Here is a 20,008-nt window from a genome sequence, read left to right as displayed (position 1 = left end):
TGTATTACTCATTGGAGTAATTAATGAGTCACAAAATATTTTTTATTGGATGCACAGTTGATGAGAAGGTAATAATTAAATCATAAAAAAAAAAAAATATATATATATACATAAATATACAAAATACAGTAAAAATAAACACAATGTTTAAGTGACCTATCCAGAGTCAATGCTATATTTATGTTATTAATTATAGAAAAGCAAGTGTTTCAATCACAAACAAGACCAAACTACCATTAAATGGAATTATTTTATGAAATCCTTAAATATGTCCGGGGACTAAAAACTTCAAATCGTTAACGTAGTAATGTAGGACTTTTATTTTGACATTCTATATATGGTAGTTCTGTGTTGTGCTTGTAACCTGATCACCTATTGGTCAATTTGCACAGCGACGTTGACACGTCATTACGCACTCTAACGGGCGGACTTTTCAAAATGGAGGAAAGGCAAACATTTTGGAGGGGAATACAAATATATCGATTAAATGCATTTTTATACGTCATGCTCAAGTCAAAACACCGCACATTCACGGGAAAATAAGGATATTTTGGATACAATCACCGAATCGTCGGTTTGAAGAGATTATGAAGTGAAAATGAGTCTCTCAATCGGAGATAAAATTGAGGTAAGTAGCGCGGTCGCGAGAGCCATTCATCCCGACAGACTAACGTTACTGAGGTCGTGTGTACATTTTAAGCTCCCAAAACCAGCTAAAATTATCCCTTTGTTTGTTTTTACTTTGTTTGTTTTTTTCTCTCACTTTTGTTCTTTCTAATTTGGCAAAGCGCTATGTTAAATAAACAGTGGTAAAACTTCAGTTCATAATAACATTGTCGGTAAAACTTTCAGATTTTTCCGGAAACGGTTATACTACCGTCTGGACCTTCTGTTCATCCATCTGCGGTTCATTTTTAGTGCAACAAAGGTGTTTTGGGAATTATGAGCATGGAGACGGTTGCTAGGCGACGTGCGGTAGCGTCAGTGTCAGGTAGAGTCGCGGGAGGAGAGCGCGAGAGTGATGAACAGATGTCACTATCAGATGCAGGTAACTAGTGACGCGTCAACAAAGATCACACACACACACACACACACACACACACACCGTGCGCGTAGCGGGCTGCTTTCGTGTGTTCAGCTTGATCCGTGGTCGAAACACTTTATGAAACATGTTGGAAGTGATTCATTCATTCCTGTTTAATTTGACTACTAAAGGAAAAGAACCACATGAGGACAGAATTTTGGCATCATCTGTGGATCTTGGAATCGAGGTAACGTTAGGAGATTTTTATGGAAGCTTCAGAATTTGGAGATATAAACTCACGATTCTGAGAAAAAGGCATACTAGATGTTAACTTGCAATAAAGTCTGAAAGATGCAAACTCGCAATTATGAGAGAAAAAGTCTGAATTGTGTGAGATTTTTTATTAAATTTAGCTATTCCTTGGAGAAAAAGAAATGAAAAATTGTGAGATGTAAACAAAATTCAGAAAGAATTGTGAGATGAACACTCGAAATTAAGTATTGTTTTTTATTTTTCTATTCTGTGGTGGGGAAAAAACAGAATTGTGAGATGTAACTTATGTAAACTCAAAATTCTTAGTAAATAAGAGATGTAACGTAAACCTTAAAATTCTGATGTAAATTCAGAATTCTGAGGGAAAAAGTCAGAATTATGAGATGTAAACTCACAATTTTTCTCACAGTTGTGAAGAAAAAGCCTGAATTGTGAGATAAAAATGTCCCTTTTTTATTTTGCTATTCCGTGTCGAACACCCCCCCCCCCCCCAGAATTGTGAGATGTAAATTCAAAATTGTTAGAAAAAGAGAGATGTAAACTCAAAATTGTTAGAAAAAGAGAGATGTAAACTCAAAATTCTGAGGAAAAAAGTAAAAATTGCTAAATATAAGCAAAATTCTGAGAAAAAGTCAGAATTGCGAGATGTAAATATTCTGAGAAAATAAGTCTGAATTGTGACTGAGATACAAATTTCAATTTCAATTTTCCGTGGTGGAAAAAAAAACTGAATTGTGTGATGGGCAGTTGGGCACTCAAAATTTCGGAAAAAGTCAGAAGTACGAGATGTAAACTTGCAATTACAAGTTTATACCTTGCAATTGTGAGAAAAAAATAAAATATTTTTGCAGTTTTGATAAAGTCAAAATTGTCTGATAAAAAGCAAACAATTGCCTCTTATTATATTTTTTTATTCTGTGCTGGAAACAAGCTTTCATAGGGATGCCATTCTTAGGGACACAGAAAGTCTCAAAGGGACGAGATGGATCTCATGGGACAGGCTCTTGAAATGATCTCATTCTATGTTTGTGTTATTCTTCCATCTAACTTTTCCTTGTTTTATGCTTCAGGACTTCAAGGTTCTCACCTTGTTGGGTAAAGGCTCTTTTGCATGTGTCTACAGAGCAAAATCTGTAAACACAGGTTTGGAAGTGGCAATCAAAATGGTAAGAACATGCTTTTCTGTTTAATTGCTTATAGTGGCACCCAGGGGAGTTGGTTGTGCAGCATCTGTTCAAAACCGTTCACTGTCTCCCATGTGTACTTGCAGATTGACAAGAAAGCCATGCACAAAGCTGGCATGGTGCAGAGAGTCATTAATGAGGTGGAGATTCAGTGTCGGTTAAAGCATCCGTCAGTGCTTGAGGTGAGTCCCAAACCCTCATCACAGACCTCACTGCTGCAGATCAACTGATGCTCTTGTTCGATTAGAATTGTTTATTTTTTTCTGAATCTGAAAAAGATTTGCATGTTTTATACTGGTCATTAAAATCTTAAAATGCCACTGAATAATAATGGAAATATTTATAGTGGAAATAAAAGCTTAGGGTGTTTCATTGGCCACAATATTATTTGAAGTGTTTGAATGGTATTTCAATTTCAGGATTGCTGAAGTTTTAAGAGCTGAATGTTCTTCAAGGTTCCCACTCGTTTTAACCATAAATTTACATTAATATTGCAGTCATTTGTGTTTTACTGAAGATTTTTTTACAAAGATTTTTAGCCAATAAAATATTTTAGAGCTAGGCATGACTAGAACAATTTATATTCATAATAAAAATTACAATTTTATTAATTTACATTATTTTTCCAGGTCTAGAAATCACACTTTCAAAATTAAGCAAACTCATGTAGGTTTTTCAAGACGTTTTGGAACAAAAAAAGGGGCTGAATAAAAAGAAATAATAAGAAATGCCCTGATTTGTAGTTGTTTTAGTCTTATTAATGCATTGAGAACAAGTAGGTTAAAGAGAGATTTGTTTTTGTCGGGGTCTTATTGAAGACATTTGCACACTGATAATAACATTTTCTCTCCTATTTAATAAAAATAATTGTGAAGGTCATGGACAAGTCATAGAAATTCTTTGGACAAAAAGTGTGGAAGCCCTGACTGCATTAATAGATATTAGAAGACAAACTGGAATACCGGTAGTTGATAATGGAAGATTATAGAGTAATGAGTATAATACAGATATTTACATTTAAGTTTGTTTCTAGCAGCAATGTGATGTATAGATATATACTGAGGAAAGAACTATACTCAGCAAGTGCATGAATGATGGAGCTTTTGTGTAAAATGATATTATTGTGCATTTGCAATGTTACTTGAAGAAAACTGCTATCCTGAATGGCTTATATTCAAAAAGTATGTATTGACCAGTCCTTTTATTTCCCTCTCCCAAGCTGTACAATTACTTTGAGGACAGTAATTATGTGTACCTGGTTCTGGAGATGTGTCACAATGGGGAGATGAGCCGCTACCTGAAGGAGAGGAAACAACCGTTTACAGAGGAGGAGGGTTAGTTCTTCACATTAATGCACTACAGGGTTTAATGTTAAAAAATCTTTTCTGCGTGTAATTCCGTTTTAAAATCAACACTGTGTTTTCAGTCTTTATGTTGGTTTTTGTTTGTGTTATCAACAGCGAGGCACTTCATGCATCAGATCGTAAAAGGAATGCTGTACCTCCACACTCATGGGATCATGCACAGGGATCTGACCTTATCTAATCTCCTGCTCACCACCAGCATGAACATTAAAATCGCAGACTTTGGTTTGGCAACGCAACTCAAAATTCCCAGCGAGAAGCACTTCACCATGTGTGGCACACCGAACTACATTTCTCCTGAGGTGGCTACACGCAGCGCTCACGGCCTGGAGTCCGACGTTTGGTCGCTGGGCTGCATGTTCTTCGCCTTTCTCACGGGCAGACCTCCCTTTGACACGGACACTGTGAAACACACCCTCAATAAGGTGGTTCTGGGAGAATATCAGATGCCCTCTCACCTATCAGCAGAAGCGCAGGACCTGATTCAGCAGCTGTTGCAAAAGAACCCTGCAATCAGGCCCAGTCTCTCCGCGGTGCTGGACCACCCTTTTATGACTCAAACCGGGCCCACCGCAAGCAAAGACTCTGGGAGCAGTGACGGAGGGTCCATAGACAGTGGTATAGCCACCATTTCCACAGCCTCCAACGCCACTAATAGCAGCAGCAGCAGTAGCCGGCTACAGAGGAGAACAAGGAAGATGATTGGACAGCCCTTACCCAATCGCATGGCGCCGATCCCCAGCCACTCCCATCACTCCACCAGCTCTAGTTTTAAGAGTGGGCAAGATTGGCAGCCAGATTTTCAAGATGATTTATCCAGGATGGGTATTGAGAGAGTTCCCCTGGGTGCTGACAGCAGAAGGCCTCATTCTCGCTACTTGAGACGGGCTCATTCATCAGATCGATCCGGTGCTAGGTTTAGCCACACTCCACAGGAGGCAGAGCTAGAGAGATGCCACTCAGAAGAGATGCTTCCAGGGACCGGACGGTCATTTCCACCAACCTCCAGTTACAGAAACGTTCACCATGGCTACTCTGAGCATGGGCGCCTTCCCTCTCCACCCGTAAAACAGCCTGCAAAGTAAGAGGCGTGCAAAGCATGTTTGCATTTCAGCATTATTACACTATCTATTTTATAATTACTGCTTTTTGTTCCCCTCTTTCCTCAGTCCGGGATCATCTTTTTCTACATCCACCCATTCAATGAGACCACAGATGCCTGATTCTCAAACACAGGCCTGGTTCAGCAATGATGGTATCATTCCCAGCTGAATTCTGTATTTATATTTTTGGAAGAAATATTTCAGCAAAAAGTTACAATTCTGTAATCTTTTACTCTACACGAGACATGAAAAAAAAGAAAGATTTTGAAATATTCGGTAGAATGTCCAAGCTTCTCATTTACCACAGTGAGAATGTATGGTTATTTACACTGCCAACATTTTCAGAAAGGATAAAAACACTATTAAAGTAGTCTATGCAACCATTCCAAGTTTTCTAAAGCCATATAATAGATTTTTAATGAGAAACGGTAGAGTAGTTTGAGCTGCATTCACTCAAAGCTATCATTTAGCTTCAAGACTTAAATATAATGCATAAGACATGTGGATTGCTTTAATGATTGTATGGGGGAAAAAAGCAGCGTGAACATTTTTCATAACCAAAAAAAGTGGATAATGCTATAATTTTTTTATATTGTGTGAATTATCACTTTAATATGACTTATTTTAATAGCTTTGCATATTGAGACATTTCAAACATTTTCACTTTTAGGACTGTTCAAGAGGCCAGCAGACCTAAGCAGTCACAGCAGCAGTGGGAGTTTTCACTCTGGACGAGGGCCCATCGGGACACAAACCTCCTGCAGCGACAAACCCAGCGGCCTTCATTCCCAGCAGCAACCCAACGTTTTCTCCCACAACAATCCAGGGCCCTGCAGGGAAGATGGGTTTGGATCAGGACACGTGTCAGAACCTCAGGGCTACTCAGATCTGCAGTTTCTGGGTCCACCTCTTTCCAAAGGCAAAGCAAACACAGAGAAGAAAGAGAAGTTGTGTCCTACGAAGAGCTTCCCTCCGCTCTGTGCTGCCAGACTCAAACCCATCAGACAAAAAACCAAAAATGCTGTGGTGAGTGAAGCCATTTATCTCCTATAATGGGTACAACTCAAGTCAAATTGATCAGTATAGCTCTTTTCACAATACACATAGTTTTAAAGCAGCTTTTGTTTGTGTATATGTACATATGTGTGTGTGTCCAGTTTACTTTGAGTTGGAGCACTGGAGAGAACTTATAAGTTAGAATTGGTCATTTAAAACAACATAATGTGACAACAATGTGTATTTCTTTAGGTTAGTATCCTGGAATCTGGAGAGGTGTGTATGGAGCTGCTGAAAGGACAAGGATCTCAGGAGAGAGTCAAAGAAGTACTTAGGATATCCTGTGACGGATCCATGGTGAGGGACTAGAAAATCAATAATTAATGTAATATAGTGTAATTAATTAATATGTGGAAGTTACAGGATGTATCAAACATTTTCAGAAAGGAGATTAACATTAGAGATGGCCTGATCTTGTTTAAAACATTTAAAATTAACTGCAGCAATTCCAATTTTGTCAGAACCTCTAGCAAATTACGTGTTATTTTGTTTAGTTGTCTGATCAGAATCGTGGGAGAATCATGATTTCTGTTCCAAAAAAACATGATTCTCAATTTATTCAGAATCGTGTCGCTCTAATGCACATGTTTTTTAAACGATTATTTAGTGTCAATAGCGTGATTTAGTTTACCTCTATTGGTTGGGAAACAATGGCCCCTTTTTACAGACCGATGACGCGTTTCCACAGTTATCAACATTGCAAGAAAACATCTAGTAAAGTTTTTCATATTTACATTTTTTTTAAATGTAATACACATTTATAACGCTATATGTTATATTACCTGGTCAGTAAATGACAAAAACTAATGCTGCTGCTGTGAGGGTGTTTCTTATACAAATGCTGAGGGAGTGACTGCAAATTTGACATCTCTCTCTCTTCTGACCAACGTTTCATTACGAAACGCTCTATAGTTTTTTCCTCTTTCGGAAACTCTATCACATTTTTTCCTTTTGCTATTGGAGCAAATAGAAATACAAAAATTATACTTGCTGTTATCTCCCGTTCACCATGCCAACTGCTTCTGAGAAGCCCGGAAGTGTGAAAAGGGTCTATCATCAACATCTGTCAATCTCTCTAATCCACATGCTCTTGTATTTTTTACTGTGTTTTCAGGTTACAGTGTACCAGCCCAATGAAGGTAAAGGTTTCCCTGTGCGGGACCACCCGCCATCACCACCTGAAGACATTCTCATCTGCAGCTATGAGGATTTACCGGGTACAATGACTTATTCAAGACTTGAGACAGCTTTTGAAAGCAAGATGTGTTTGTAATATTCATAGTTATTTGACTCTTCCCTGCAGAAAAATACTGGAAGAAGTATCAGTATGCCACAAAGTTTGTGCTGTTGGTGAAATCGAAGACCCCCAAAGTCACATTGTACACAAAGTTTGCCAAGTGCATGTTGATGGAGAACACTCCTAATGCAGACCTGGAGGTGTGCTTCTACGATGGTGAGCAGCACAGATCATCTCAGCGGAGTGAACGGTGTGTCCGATTTAGGCTTAAGCATTCTTTTTATCCGCCATTAGGTGCAAAAACCCATAAGACGAGTGAACAGGTGCGTTTGGTGGAGAAGAGCGGGAAATCGTATACAATGAAGGGTGATGTTGGGCTGAGCGGACTGAGTCCTGAGTGCAGAGTCTACATGGAGCTCTCTGAGGAGGTAATGCATTACTTCATCTGCGGTTGCATGTTTAAGTGTGAAATTCAGCTTTCATATTTATGTTAGGACTCTCAGATGTCTGGTCGTGCTGCTTGCTACAGTTATATGCTGACCAAGATTGTTTGTGTTTTTCTTAGGGGCATCGAATGTGTCTGTCTTTGGAAGCGGCGATTACTGCTGAGGAGCAGCGCAGCGCTAAAAACACTCAATTCTTTCCCATCACTATCGGCAGGTGAGGCTTGTGTTTATACCGTCAACCTTCACCAGCTAACTAAAGCTAAACCCATGCTATTGGTTGAGATTATGGGCGTTTTCACAACTGGCTCGTTTGGAGCATTTGTCTCAGAACCTAACGCGTTTTCTCCCTTAGTTCGGTTCGTTTAGGGATATGTGAACACGGCAGTCGCGCTCGGATCCGCACCAAAACATTCGCTGCAAGAGCACATGAACGATTGATAACTAACTCTGGGGCGTTTCGGTTGAGTTCGGAAAGCAATCCGACTCAATAGACCAACGAACCAAGCGGTATCATAATTCATAACAGGAAATGTGTTCTATAAAAAGCAGCAGTGTTTGATTCTGTGAGTGAGCACATTAGTTATCACAGTTGAAAAGTGCCTCTTCATCTTAAAATGTTGTGTAATTGCCTTTCTTCGTGCATTGCACCTTGATTCTCTCTTTAACTGCATTTATATACATTTTAATGTGCCCCTATTATGCTATTCTGAAGGTTCTCGTCCGAAGATGCAGTCTCTCTAAATCCCTCTTTGCTCTGATTGGCCAGATAACCACAAAAACCACACAATAAGCTCGCAGAGTGAACTTTTCAATCCATCTTCATGGATGACACAGAGGAAACTCTGACCAATAAGAGGACAGCTTTACTCACATGTGACTTGCATTGATTGGTATGCTTTGAAATGCTGCCTTGTGAAAGCGAACTGAACCAAGAAAATGCAGTGAAGTCCTTGTTTTAGTACAAAGCAAACAATATACAGGTCTGAAAGCACCCTAAATGTCATACATGAGATGTCTCACACTGGTTGTCTTATGCTCCACCAGGAGACCCACCAATCCAGCTTCCCCAGCCCCTCAACCTCAGTGTTCCTCTGGCTCCGGCACAGCGGCTCCTGCAGAGGTGGCTCAGGTGTGTGTGAGTCCGCCACAGCCACCACACATCACACCGTCAGTAAGTCACGCATACATATCATCTCCGAGCACATGTATTTATTAAAGAGTACGTCCCCCTCTGAAGTGAAATTTTCTACTAACAGTCACTCATTTGTCTTCTTCATGCCTAGATGATCTCCTACACGGGATCAGACTTCACCACAGCAAGTGTGGCTAAAGGCAGCTCACCTCAGTCAGGCAAAGATGAGCGCACCATTAACACAGGGAAGGTGCTCAAGTCCATTTTTGTGCCGAACATTGGCTGGGCCTCTCAGGTAAAGTGTTTGACTGGATCATTTAGCGATATAAAGATTCATTTAAAACTTTGACTTTTTATTATTATTATTATTATTATTGTTGGTGTTAAATTAATATATACATATGCATACACAGTTCTTTGCTTTCAAAAAGTATAAATTTTCATACTGTCTGCAACTTTTTGAGTGGTACTATATTTATTTATTTATTTATTTATTTATGTATATTTATTAATTTGTTCCATGTATCATTATTAATAATAGTTTATTTATTTACTTTTATTTATTTATTATCCTTGTCATTATAGTGTAATTTAGTATCATTGATATACTACTATAGTTTTTAATATTTTGAATTAGATTTATTTTTTATTTTTTGTTTTCATTTTAATAATATTAACTTTTTTTTTTTTTGGTCTATATTATGTCTATGTAGTTTTGATTAAGTTTTAGTTTATTCCATTTTAGTTATTTTAAAACTTAGAAACAGTTTTTTATATTTTATTTGATGTTTATTTTTTTAAAGGTATAGCGGAGGATGTTTTACTTCCTGGTGGGTAGTCTAAACTATTGGTCCTCCTAATTGTCAATCATTCTGGTGAATCAATCAAACTTTTCAAAAAGTGGAAAGGGCGGGTCTTATCTAAAATTTGGAAAGATCCTCCGCTATACCTTTAAGTAATGAAAATGTTTGTTTTTTTATGGTTTGAGTTTAACAATAATAACCCTGTATTATACATATTATACATCTACCACTATGCATATAAATAATACTATATAAACTACATATTTAGAAATTATATCTACAAACATAAAATATAAATATTATATATTTATAAGTTTGCTTATATATTTATCGTATTAGCATTGAACTCAGTTTATTTATAAATGTATTTTTGTTTTTTAGCTTACAAGTGGTGAGGTATGGGTTCAGTTTAATGACGGATCCCAGCTGATGGTCCAGGTTGGCGTCTCTTGCATCACTTTCACTTCCCCTGATGGACGAATCACCAGGTAAAGCTTGTCAAGCAAAAATCAAAAGAAAATTATTTAAGAACAATGACTATATTTGCAATGTAAATAACTTTCATAATTGTATAGTAAGGCCAGGGACATTTCTTAAAACCATGAAATAAGGTCTGTTGTTGTTTGCATGTTGGTAGTGCTCGTGTTCTGTATCGTCACACTGTCTGTGTCCTCTCAGGTATAAAGAGAATGAGAAGTTACCAGAGCTGGTCAAAGAGAAACTCCACTGTCTGTCCACCATCCTGGGTCTCCTCGCCAGCCCTGCAGGCGTCAGACGCTGAACCTGTGTTCATATGACCTGTGCACTTCTGTTTTTTTATTCTCAAATTCTCATGAATATGCTTTGTGTTTGTAAATATATATTTTTAAACCTTTGTACATATAGTCCCAAAGATTATGGAAGTTATATATTTTTTATGTTGTACATAATGGGTTTTTCTGTGTTTGTCTTGTGCCCTTATTTTTGTCTACCAGTTCAACTCAGTGCTTCAATGAAATGTTAGCTGTACAAACATACAAGCATTAAACATCTGCTGCCTGGTGTATTATTGCTATTTTCTCTCTTCTGTTTATTTAAAGCACGTGTGAGCAGGATTTACTGAACTATTCAGCGGGTTACTGATAATGACAAAATGCAAATTAAAGTATAAATGGATGAATCCCACAAAAACTGTCAATTCAGTCATATTTCACTCCATAATATTTTCATACAGAATCAGTTGCTTGTTGCAATGCAAAAAATCCCAAGCTAAAAAAAATTACAAGTATAAAAGTATACTTCATGATAGTACATTTATTATTTTTGTAATTTTTTTTTATGTTTACATTACTTATACAAACATACATGTCTTATATACACCATTTACCTTTACAAGTTTGGGGTCAGTAAGATTTGTAATGTCTTTCTTTTTTTTTGCCAGCCTATCCAGGCAGGAGCAACCGCATACATCTTCATCTATTTTAGGAGCTTAAAATCAAACATTACCAAGAAAATATAAATATTTTGTATGCAGGAACACCTGTTGTTTATAAAGCCTGATTTACTGCAGTCATCTATTACGTAAGACACGTTGAAAACAAGTATTTTCCAACGCGCGCGCGCGCAAAAAAAACAACCTTTTCGGAGTGGTTTGAATTTATTACCTTGTTTTCTGCTTATGAAGTTCTCAACATAAGAGATTGTGTTGCACTGGCGCCTCCTTGCGGCAACATTCACACAGTGGACTCATTGCTCAGGAGCAGCACAAACCTCCTGTCATGCTTTAGGAGGAACACACACACACACACACACACACACGCACGCACGCACGCTAGCTGGACTGAACTGAGCCCAGCCCCACCTCAGGAGGAGGCAGTGCTCGCTCTCTAGGTGTCTGGACTGAGAGCAGAACGCATTTGATTCATCTGATCATCTTCGAGCTCCTTTAATTCCCAGTCTCAGCGACAGGCAGACAAACAACACGAGTCATGGAGACCAGACTGCCCTCCAGCTAGCTAACTGCTACCTAACCGGAGTCCGAAAACATGCGCTAGACAGGTATTTACTTTGCTGCATCTGCTCTTTCAGTGTGTCCACCGGGGAGAAAACAAGAGTTGACGCTTTCCCACATCCACCAGTAAGACTTGAGATGATCTGAATGTGAAAGTACGTAACGTTACTGTGCTAGCTTGTTTGCGCTGCTGCTGCTGAATGGGATGTTTATGGCGGATTCCAGGAGTCCTACGGGATTCTACATGCCACTGATATGTTTTCAAAAATGAACAGAATATGTATAATGGGTAGAATCAACTGTGTTTATATTCTGGTACAGTGAAAGTAAGTCTCAAACCAGAAGGGACACATTGGCTGTGTTTCAAATTCTAGGGAGCCCCCTTCATGGACAGCATATGTGGGCATCTCGGTGCTTTCTAGCGATCGGAAACTTTCAGTTCTTCTGCGAAGCATCGAATATTTGATTCACGGTTCACCTGGTCTGTGATGCATCAAATGTTCGAATCTTTCGCACAGACTCGCATGTTACGGATCGATTATTCGAATAAACGTTTAAACTCGCATGTGATGCATGCATCTTAAAAAAAAGAAAGTTTTTAAATTGAAGCTCAATTTTTTAAATTGAAACATTCAAAGCTTTACGGGCAAGTTCGCCCGTAAAGCTTCGAATGTTCGCAATAGGATTTTCGAACTGGCATATGATTAATTGTATGTACATTTTAAATTTTTTATTAGCCTATTCATTCTGTGAATCAAATAAAGTTAAACTCGCAAAAGATGAATCAAACTCGCCCATAATACTTTGAGTGTTTTTATAGAAAATTCAAAGTCGCATTTTTTTTTCAAATTTTCCTATCAAATGTTTGACCTTGTTTTTGTCTCGTATTTTGAAATCTAAAGTTTAAAAACTCAAGGCTCAAATCAAGGCTCTGAACTCAACAATGAGGTTTTGAAATTTTCAGAGCATGTTTGCATAACGCATTGAATGTTTAAAGTCCCTATGAAATCGAAATGAAGGTTTTTGCGATTTTTAGTATGAATATTTTAACCTTACTGTTATCTATAAGCTAGTGTGCTCCGAAACAATGGCAAAATTTGCATCTAGAAGATATAAGCATTCAAAACTTAGTCTCGCTTTTCTGCCAGTATGGATCAAAGATTTTGATGACATCACTCTGCACTTCAGCTTCTCATCAGATTTTCTGTCCAATCAAATGCTCTTTAGATTCTTAAGCTCCGCCCCCAACATTATAAATAGACGCTGAAATCAGTTACTTGTTCACACATTTACTATTTTCTACATGGTTCAGGAATGATTACAGAATTTACTGAGCTCAACGGCTCTGGCCAAGCTGTGATATAAATTAAACGGTATTGGCTATTTTTAAAAAGGAGAGGAGCTGCTCGATATGTCCTGCCCTGTCTTCCTGTTTCAGTGGAAATTACATCAACACATTGAATAACGCTGCGCGTTCCAAGGCACTTAAGTGGGCTTTTAAACTGAGCTTTCACACTTGCATACAATGCTTTGAATGTTCGAAGCAAACCTTTTGAATTCACATATAATGCAGCAGATGTTCAAATCCAATCTTAACACTGAAGTATGACGTATCTTAATATTCAAGCTTTCGCACTCATAATTGATGCATCAGATAGTTCAGGCGTTCGAATTGAATGATCAAAAATTCTTGTACTTGCTTGTAATGCATACATTTCTTGTAAATTAAAACCTTTGATGTTTTGAATGATGCATTTAATTAATGATGCATCCCATGATGTTTTGAATTGAACGTTCTAATAGAACGTTGAAACTCACGAACATTCCAACTGAAGTGCTTGTGAAACCCTAAACATTCAGTTTAGCTATAGGCAGTTCATTGGGTTTGCGTCACAGCCGTGGAGATCTACAGTCCAACTTGAGCATTGATATTGGACAAGAGTCTGTTTTTGTAAACATTTCAGCCTCTTTATTGTTCAGTGTCAGTTATTGGATTTAACACTTTTCAGTTTCATCATTTCAGGCTCTGATCATAATCTCTGGTGGCTTTGGTTTCACAGGGTTGTATAAGAAGACTCCTGTTTCCTGTTTTCACTGGATTGGCACTACGGTCACATCTGGCCATCAGCGGCTGAAATGCAGACTTTCCTGAGAGGCAGACGAGTGGGCTATTGGCTCAGCGAGAAGAAGATGAAGAAACTCAATTTCCTGGCCTTTGCAGAGATGTGCAGGTGAGAGGTGAATATAGATCCATTAGCCTGGATCTGTTTCCATGTAAGAGCACAGCAGGTGCCTGTTGCTGTTGGGCTTTCACTGTACTCGTGGCCAGCGGTTCATCCAAAACTGCTGTTTTCTGTGTCTGCTTTTGCTCTGCTGATCTTGATAAATCAGTTGATCGAGTTGTTTCAATAAAAAGGTGTGACGGTCTTTTTTTTTTTCTTGAATGTTTTCTTCATAGAAAGAGGACTTTGAGCTGTGGTTGAGAAAGATCCAGGAAGGTTGCTTGAGGTTGTGTAATACAGTGCAGCAGAGAGCCATGTTAACATAAGATGCGTATGAAGACACTATTTCTTAGTGTCTCAAAAGCAGAAATGTTTGTTTAGGTTGACAGACTGTGCATCTGATGACTCGTACCACACTAATATAGCAAAAATAATCAATTTGGGAAGTTTTAAATGGTTTCCCCCAAACAGTTCCCCTGTCTGCCTTTTGGTTGGGTAAATGGATCGCCCCGTCCCAAACTCACTCATTGGTTGAGCAAATCTTGACATGTCAGGCTGGTCGGGTTACTCAAGCAGTCAAAACTTGGATTTTTGAGGAAAGGTGTGTTGTTAATTTTATGCAATCGCAGTGCAGTCATAGATAAAATAAAATGTCACAGATTTATGCTAAACTAGAGACTTGGAGCTTGATTTACAAAATAATTCTTATGAATAAAAATCCTTCATTACTACTTTGTTGTTTGTTTTGTTTTATAACTTAAGAAAAAAAGTTAGCAAAATTTTACTTTATATTTATATTTTGTATTCCTGAAAAAATTAAATAAAATCGCTATTAGTCACATCTAACATAGAAGTTTGTAAATATATGTGTGTGTATATACACACATAGATCAAATTAACAAAATAACATGTAATTTACTAGAGGTTCTGACAAAATGTTAATTGCTGAAGTCTATTTAAAAATGTTTAATTAACTTAAATTATTTATAAAAATAAAAAAAATTCTTGAATGAATGATTCAATGACGCATAACGTCTAACAGTCACTTGTCGCCACCTACTGGTGTAACTATGCAATCAACACAACCGTTATTTGAAGCGCCAAGTTACTTTCAAAAGCTGATTTGGTCTATTTTGTTCACTACCGTAGACATCAGTGTTTATATCCAAACTATAACCTTTTTATCACAGGACTTCTGGGATAAACAGGCGAATCATTGTCATTTAGGAATGAGATCGCGTGGGTCTTTGAATCGAGACCGCAATCTTTTAACGGTTAATCATGCAGCTCTAATTTGTATAAAGAGTCATCTATTTTTTTTCCTTTCACAATGCACAATGTCAAAAGGGCAATTTACCTGTTCAAAACCTGCGTGCAGTAAAATATTAGCGGTATTTTCCTCAAGCCTGTGTTTTTGTTCTGCTCTGCCTGTTGTGTGGATAAAGCATCTCTGCTATCCAGACTATGAAACCCTTGAATGATTTTACATGGTGCGTGTAGGTGACCAATCTTGGCCTGGCTGTGTTTTAACACTGTGCCAGCACTTCTGTTCCCTATGACTTTGCAGTCGGGCAGATTGGCTTACTCATCACTGAAAGGCCCCTGGATTATTACCCAGCATTCAGAGAGAGAGAGAGAGTGAATGAGTGAGAGTTGGCATAGCAAAGCACTTGGACATTGCACTTGGGCGCTGTGTTTGTATGGGTTGTGTAACCTGAGCAAACTGAATTGCTGGACCGGCAAAGGGTTAATGTTACACACAGCGGTTTGTGTGTCGTAAATGTGTGGTGTAGTGAAAGATTGTGTGTGTTTGTTTGTGTGGGGTTAGGCTTTTTTTTTTTTTTTTTTGCTCGTTGTGCCCCACTGTCTCTGTCTCCAGCTGAATGGACAATTGTGTAACGTGTGAAGCCAGCGTTGCATCGGATTTCCTCATTGGCTGTGACTGTGTGTGAGGAATTGTGTGGCTGAGAGTTGGAGAAAGTGAAGGAACGAGGGAATCCAACAATGTGATCAGTGTAAGCGGTCAACTCTGTCAGCCAGTGAACAAATGGATACGCTTTTGTGTGTTACACATTAGCACTTTTTTAGGGACAGGTCACTCAAAAATAAGATCTATCATCATTCTCTCACCCTCATGTCGTTCCAAACTTGTTTGACTTTCTTCCATTGGACAAATGTACAAGACTTTTCTATTCCAAGTCTTTTGAAGCCATACAGTAGCGTTGTGTGAGAAACAGACAAAAATATGTTGTTATTCACTGTAAATCTATATTTTCTATTAAAACAGGAAGTTGAGCTAGCTAGCTAACTTGGATACATGTGGTTGGGGGAGGGACATTCTCATGATCTCATTGTAGAGATCATTTGATTGGACAGAAATCTGTTTACGGCAACATGAGTCATCAATATGTTTGATTCGTTATGTGCAGAAATAGAGTATTGTATAAGTTAGAGTTGTCAAAAGGACAGACTTCTGTACCAAGTCAGCACTGAAATAAAAAAAATGTGACGATACCAGCATTTTGAGCGCTGTTGAACGGATTCTTAAACGCCTTTGGCCATTGTGTTGACGCGCTCAACTTATATGTCTGTGATTGGCTACAATGATCAACGCTTCAAAAACATGTTGTCTTTGACGCTCTTCATTGAGCTCTTACACAGATACACAAGGTAGCGTTTGAAAGCAGCGTCTATCAGCGGATCAGTCTATCAGCGGATATATTAGGTATTCGCTGATAGATGCCTGCTTTTAAACGCTCCCGTGTGTATCTGTGTAAACGCTCAGTGAAGAACGTCAAAGATGTCATTGTTGATCATTGTAGCCAATCACAGACATGTTGAGCGCATCAACACAGTGGCCAATCAGAGACGTATATGTTGAGCACGTGAACACAATGGCCAATCATAGACATATATGTTGAGCACGTGAACACAATGACCAATCATAGACATATATGTTGAGCGCTTGAACTCAATGGCCAATCATAGACATATATGTTGAGCACGTGAACACAATGGCCAATCAGAGACATATATGTTGAGCACGTGAACACAATGGCCAATCATAGACATATATGTTGAGCGCATCAACACAATGGCCAATCAGAGACAAATATGTTGAGCGCTTGAACTCAATGGCCAATCATAGACATATATGTTGAGCACGTGAACACAATGACCAATCACAGACATATATGTCGAGCACGTGAACACAATGACCAATCACAGATATATGTCGAGCACGTGAACACAATGGCCAATCAGAGGTGTTTAAGAATCTGTTCAACAGCGCTCAAAAGGCTTAGCCTGGTTCTACCAGACTCTCGTACATTTCATTTGTACAGAGAGTCTGGCCTCTCTCCATTGACAAGCGTTAACTTCCTTGTAGGCGGGTATTCTGTTGAAGTTTAAAACTATTGGATCTGCCATAACCAATCGCTAACCTTTGGTCGCGACGTAACCCTACAACTCAAACTAACGCACGACATCAACGTCATCGTTCTCAGCCACTCCCTCTGTTCGCTGATTGGGCCGCCAAAAATGTGGCCGGAGAAAACCAAAGAATACACCACAATCCCAGACGTAGTACTGAAGGGAAATAAAATTGAGCGGAAGTACGCAGGAGAGCGGAGCCAGGCTACAAAATGCTAGAGGGAAATGCTGGTATCGTCACATTTTTTAATTTTGACAACTCTAGTATGAGTATGTGTAGAGAAATAGTTCACCCAACAACAAAAAATTATAGTAAATTGACTTGCCCTCATGTCATTGTACAAAAGGAATCTGCTTATTTTTTATGTTGCAACTAGAGGTGGGAGGGAAAAAAAATCTCCCTCAGTTCTTTCTTCAAGGATTCTGAGAATTGTATCCTTCAATGATAAATTCCACCAATTCACACACAAAAAAACCTAAAATCTTCTATAAAATAATCTTCTATCAAATAATCTTCTATGCATTTCGAGAAGGTTGAAGCAAATTACAAGGGCAATCGCAGGCTTCATTGCACAGGATATGCGGTGTGAGAAACTTGTTTTATCCAATCGAATCGTGTGGTGCCTAGAGATTCCCACTGCTATTATTCACAGCTGGTTCAACCGAGACCTTTTTCTGGAGATCCTCTCATGCTCTGTCCAGTTCGATGGGAGCCGTTGGTGGATGTTTTCATGTCTCTCCAGAGATGTTTGATTGGGTTCAAGTGCGGTCTCTGGCTGGGCCACATTCACGTTTTTGTGGAAATCAAGTAACTGCAAGTCTGAATGTCACTTAAATATATTAGTGACCCTCTGAGCATGTCAATCACACTAGCACAGATTAAAAATGTTTTGTGGATTAAAATGTTAATCTTTTTGTAACCTCTTCAACCAAATTGCTCGAGCTGAGTTGAGGGAATATCCATTCAGCGGCTCTAACTGCTGTCACACCCTTCAAATTACTGCATTATTCTCTAGGACAGGCGTTCTCTAGCACTGTCTTGTTGTTTTTCATGTTTTGGCAATGTTTTACATGACTCTGACAGTCTTCTATGAGCTCTAATCTAGATTTCTGTAGAGATCCATTTGGTGTTGCAAGATCATTGCAAGATAAGAATGATAGACAAAATTAATTGCTTCCATTACAGATTTAGAGAATTTAAAGGAGAACTTGGTAACTTTTTTAACTTAATAAAACTGTCTAGAAATCATTTGGATGGTTAAACAACCTGTTCTGGTGATATTGGTGACTTTCCCCGCTCCCCCCAGCGTTCCCAGGCGGAAAACCAACCTTGCAACTTGCGCACTGCCGTCCCGGCAAAGTGAAATTGGAAGTCTCGTGAGAAGCGAGAACTAGAACGAGAACGAGCGCGAAACACAAATTGCTTTACGGCAATTCGACATAAACACACACGCATGTATGATGTATTACCAGATTACTCACCTCGGTAGACATAGTTCCACACGATACAGTTGGCTTGCTCCGATCAAAACAAACGCACATGAGCAGCGGTAGAGAGGGGGAGGAGGCCGCCGCAAGTGAGTTTTTTACGACTGTGTTGTGAAATATACACCCCCCCACAGCTGTAGGGGGAGCTCGTGGGGAAAACATGCGACAACAAAAGGGAAAATCAGCGAAGAAGTGACTAGAGTTCGCTAGAGTTACAGAGTTCTCCTTTAAGAGAGGGGCTTTACTGGCCCAATTCTTATCAAGTATTTTTTGATATTCTAGTCTAGGTCTAGGAACCTAGTCTGTAACTAACAATTGTTAGTGATGATCGATTATTATACTGTCTGTTCAAAATAAATGAAAAGAAACCCAGCATTGGGGATTTGTTGCTCATCAAAACCCAAGTTGTTGTTGTATCAAACCCAAAACCGAATCGTGACTTCTGTGTACCGTTACCCCCCTAATATTAAAGGAATAGTTCACCCAAAAATGAAAATGACCCCATGATTTACTCACCCTGAAGCCATCCTAGGTGTGTATGACATTCTTCTTTCAGACGAATACAATCGGAGTTATATAAAAAAATGTCCTGGCTCTTCCAAGCTTGATAATGGGAGTTAATGGCTGAATGTCTTTTGAAGTCCACTTGACTCACAACGGCAGCAGTTGATGCCTCTCGCGGTTCAAACAATCAGGGCTGGGTAACCACATTCATCATTACGTTGTGCATCAAGTTCATGGGTTACTTTTGCCGTAAATCGATGCGTACGGCCGCCTGCCGGAAGCTAGTTATTTTAGTCGATAAAGTTTTAAATATGGAAATTTTTCTTACACGAATGCATCGCTTCACTTCAGAAAGCCTTTATTAACCCCCGGAGACACGTGGAGCTCTTCAATCATGATTTAATGCACTTTGATGCACTTCAAAAGACAAACAGCCATTCACTCCTATTATCAAGCTGGGAAGAGCCAGGACATTTTTTACTATAACTGGGCTAATTATCATTTTTGGGAGTACTATCCCTTTAAGCGGCGCTGCCATACTAGCCAGTAGCATCTGCTCTTAAGTTTTTTTGTTTTTTTAAATGTGAAACATGAACATAAACCGTGCTATGCATTGGCGCATTCCACGCAAATCACCGTATTTTCGTAATCGATGCGTCGTTCCAGCCGTATTCTGGTCCCTAGATATATTTGGATTCATTTTTTTTCATCCATTTTTGTCTGGCAGATGAAATGTCATTTGATCATGAG

The 20,008-nt window shown here is 38.8% G+C and overlaps 2 protein-coding genes across 2 annotated transcripts in view; both read left to right on the top strand.

Annotated features, from left to right (window-relative positions):
- Positions 1-365: 365 nt before the first annotated feature.
- plk4 (polo-like kinase 4) lies at positions 366-10,667 on the top strand. The gene is made up of 16 exons (XM_082143748.1): positions 366-628; positions 2,368-2,463; positions 2,568-2,663; positions 3,701-3,815; positions 3,942-4,926; positions 5,015-5,100; positions 5,619-5,974; positions 6,197-6,301; positions 7,119-7,221; positions 7,308-7,457; positions 7,536-7,669; positions 7,807-7,901; positions 8,732-8,858; positions 8,971-9,114; positions 10,004-10,110; positions 10,301-10,667. Exons 1-16 carry the CDS (start codon positions 599-601, stop codon positions 10,401-10,403), a joined length of 2,832 nt encoding a protein of 943 aa, XP_081999874.1. The 5' UTR covers positions 366-598; the 3' UTR covers positions 10,404-10,667.
- A 700-nt stretch (positions 10,668-11,367) lies between these two features.
- itpk1b (inositol-tetrakisphosphate 1-kinase b) overlaps positions 11,368-20,008 on the top strand; it is a 49,498-nt gene continuing 40,857 nt past the window's right edge. Inside the window, exons 1-2 of the mRNA XM_082143847.1 lie at positions 11,368-11,659; positions 13,673-13,843. Of these exons, the coding sequence (XP_081999973.1) occupies positions 13,749-13,843 (95 nt within the window). The 5' untranslated portion in view covers positions 11,368-11,659; positions 13,673-13,748. The remainder of the gene's footprint in view (positions 11,660-13,672; positions 13,844-20,008) is intronic.

Source organism: Leuciscus leuciscus, assembly GCF_965113295.1.
Source record: "Leuciscus leuciscus genome assembly, chromosome: 17".
NCBI lineage: Eukaryota > Metazoa > Chordata > Actinopteri > Cypriniformes > Leuciscidae > Leuciscus > Leuciscus leuciscus.
The sequence above is the reverse complement of the archived record's forward strand: the minus strand, read 5'-3'. Positions and strand labels throughout refer to the sequence as shown.